Source organism: Amphimedon queenslandica, unplaced genomic scaffold, assembly GCF_000090795.2.
Source record: "Amphimedon queenslandica unplaced genomic scaffold, v1.1 AMPQUscaffold_11000, whole genome shotgun sequence".
NCBI lineage: Eukaryota > Metazoa > Porifera > Demospongiae > Haplosclerida > Niphatidae > Amphimedon > Amphimedon queenslandica.
In genome coordinates, this window is record NW_003548755.1 from 1 (window position 1) to 2,292 (window position 2,292).

A 2,292-nucleotide genomic window follows, 5' to 3' on the forward strand; every position below is an offset into this window, starting at 1 on the left:
TTGCATCACTTTTTATAGCTGAAACTGCAGTTAAGAGTAGATTCACAGCTTGCATTATCATTGCTTACCTTGAATTACCAGGCATTACTTTACTATCTTTGTCCATAAACAGTTCACTGCAGGTTGCTTGCAATAATGTTTCTGATGGTTTAACTGCTTTCTATAGACAAATTGTAAGATAATTCTGATCATATAGACTACTTTTTAACACTAGCTTCCTGTTGTAACATAGCAAAATAATAAGCAGAAAAATACAAAATCTTTCCTGCTTATTTTGCTTCCATCTCACTCTCCTAATGATTTCTGTCCAATTTTTTCATTTCCTCTTCTTCTTCAATAGAGAAGAGAAGAATATCAGGCAAGTTTTGTTGCCTGCAAAGCTGTAGCAGCCAAAAACACAGTAATTATTTACCATTGCAACCAATGGCTCTAACAGCTTATTCCCACAATGCTATATCTGAGAAAATGGCTAGTGAACGAAATAATTGTAAATTAACTTTATAATGTCAGTAATTTTTAGTGATATGGTTGAAAAATGTTAATTAAAAATTCCCAACATAAATGATGCATTTCAATAATGCACATTACTTTAGATTGAATTAAAGTATCTATGATTGAAAGCAAAAAGGTGTGGAAAATTTGTCAACATACAACAGTGTAGTCTCGCAAGCCAGACCCTCCCCGCCTACGGTCATCGGGGTGGACGGCGGGGAAGACGGTCTGGCTTGAGAGACTACTACACTATTATATTGACTATTGTTGTTGTTATTGGAGAAAGATATGGGATGAATGAGGAAGATACTAAACAAGCTTTGAGATATTTCCATGATGTAAGTCTCATGTTATATTATCCAGAAGTTACAAATGTCGTCTTCATCGATTCAAAGCCAGTCCTCGAGATTCTCTCACAATTATTAGCTCTCACATACGTTGATGATGACAATGCTTTAGTTTCAATTTTAGACAAACCTCTTCCTCTCAAAGTTACCAATAATCTCAAGGAAGGATTCTTCAATGAAGATATTTTTGAGCATTTGAAGTTAAAGTCTGTCATATTTTCCCTACCAGAGTTCCAGTTGTTTGACCTAATCAGACTCCTCCTTTATCTTAACATCATCAAAAAACTACAAGATGAACAAAAGGGACACTACTTCATTCCTTATGCTCTTCCTTCATACAATGAACCAGTTTCAATTAAGGAGACTAATGCTAAGCCACTTGTTATAGTCTGGAGGGAAGAGAAGAGTGAAGAGATCCTACCCGTTCCTACAGGATTGTTCCCTTTAACCATTGTATACCTACTCAACCAGAAAGAACACATTACTAAAATCTCTCCATCAACACCAGAGTATCATAAATTTCGAGATGCCATGTCCCTCAAGATAACAATCACACGAAAGCATACACTTCACCTCATCAACCGTTACACTCATATTGAGGTGTACTTTACTGGTCCTACCCAGCATTGTCCATTAGTACGTAAGCTACTCACAACAGCTATTGATAATAGCAGTGATGCTATGCACCTCAAGCATAATTACGTCAATGCATTTGCTTGCCCTTACAATGAGAGTTGTTATTGCATCGTAAATGAAGGTTATAAAGTAGCTGATTGTACAGTTTGTGGTGAATCTCCTGATATTGGCAATGACTATTGGATGTGGTTTACTGATGCACAAGGTATGTGTATAATAATAATTATTATTTATAGTTTATCACTTGTGTATTGGACCTGTTGAGAGTAACATTGGAACACAAATAAAACAAGTTAATGATCCGTCATTGGATGAAAGTAAGGATCTATTGTATTGTTATTACTATCTAATGTATTTTCTAATATTTTAAAATCTACTATAGACTTGCTAGAGAAGAAGCCACTAAAGAGTGACCTCCTTAGGTTATTTAAAGGTTCTGCTGTTCATTATATGGTCATTGGTACTGCACTTGATGTTGAAGTGAATGATCTGTTACCTAATCCACAGTCGACCACTAGTAATCTCATACTAGTGTTCCAGAGATGGATAGACTCTAATAATGATGTGACCTGGAGGAACATACTTGAAGTTTGTGAAGATTATCCAGGTGAACTTGGTAAAGCAAAATCTGATGTGGAGGGATTCTTGTCATCAGATAGAGCCCGTAATAAATATAAGTAACAATACATTTCCATTTTCCATTGATTTTTGATTGCATACATACTTGCATACATTATGCTTAGTTATATTGTTATTGTTGCTTGTCATTATTATTATTAGTAATATCAATACTATTGTTATTATTTCTGCTTTGTTG

The 2,292-nt window shown here is 35.0% G+C and overlaps 1 protein-coding gene across 1 annotated transcript; it reads left to right on the forward strand.

The window, feature by feature from the left end:
• The first annotated feature begins 772 nt into the window (after window positions 1–772).
• On the forward strand, window positions 773–2,189 carry LOC109589700 (uncharacterized). Its single transcript, XM_020005742.1, has 2 exons — window positions 773–1,792; window positions 1,858–2,189. The coding sequence occupies exon 1, from the start codon at window positions 786–788 to the stop codon at window positions 1,737–1,739; it is 954 nt and encodes a 317-aa protein (XP_019861301.1). The 5' UTR covers window positions 773–785; the 3' UTR covers window positions 1,740–1,792; window positions 1,858–2,189.
• Window positions 2,190–2,292: the final 103 nt, after the last annotated feature.

What these genes read in the sequence shown, in the direction of transcription:
- LOC109589700 (XM_020005742.1), top strand. Translation starts at nt 786, where the DNA reads ATGAATGAGGAAGATACTAAACAAGCTTTGAGATATTTCCATGATGTA.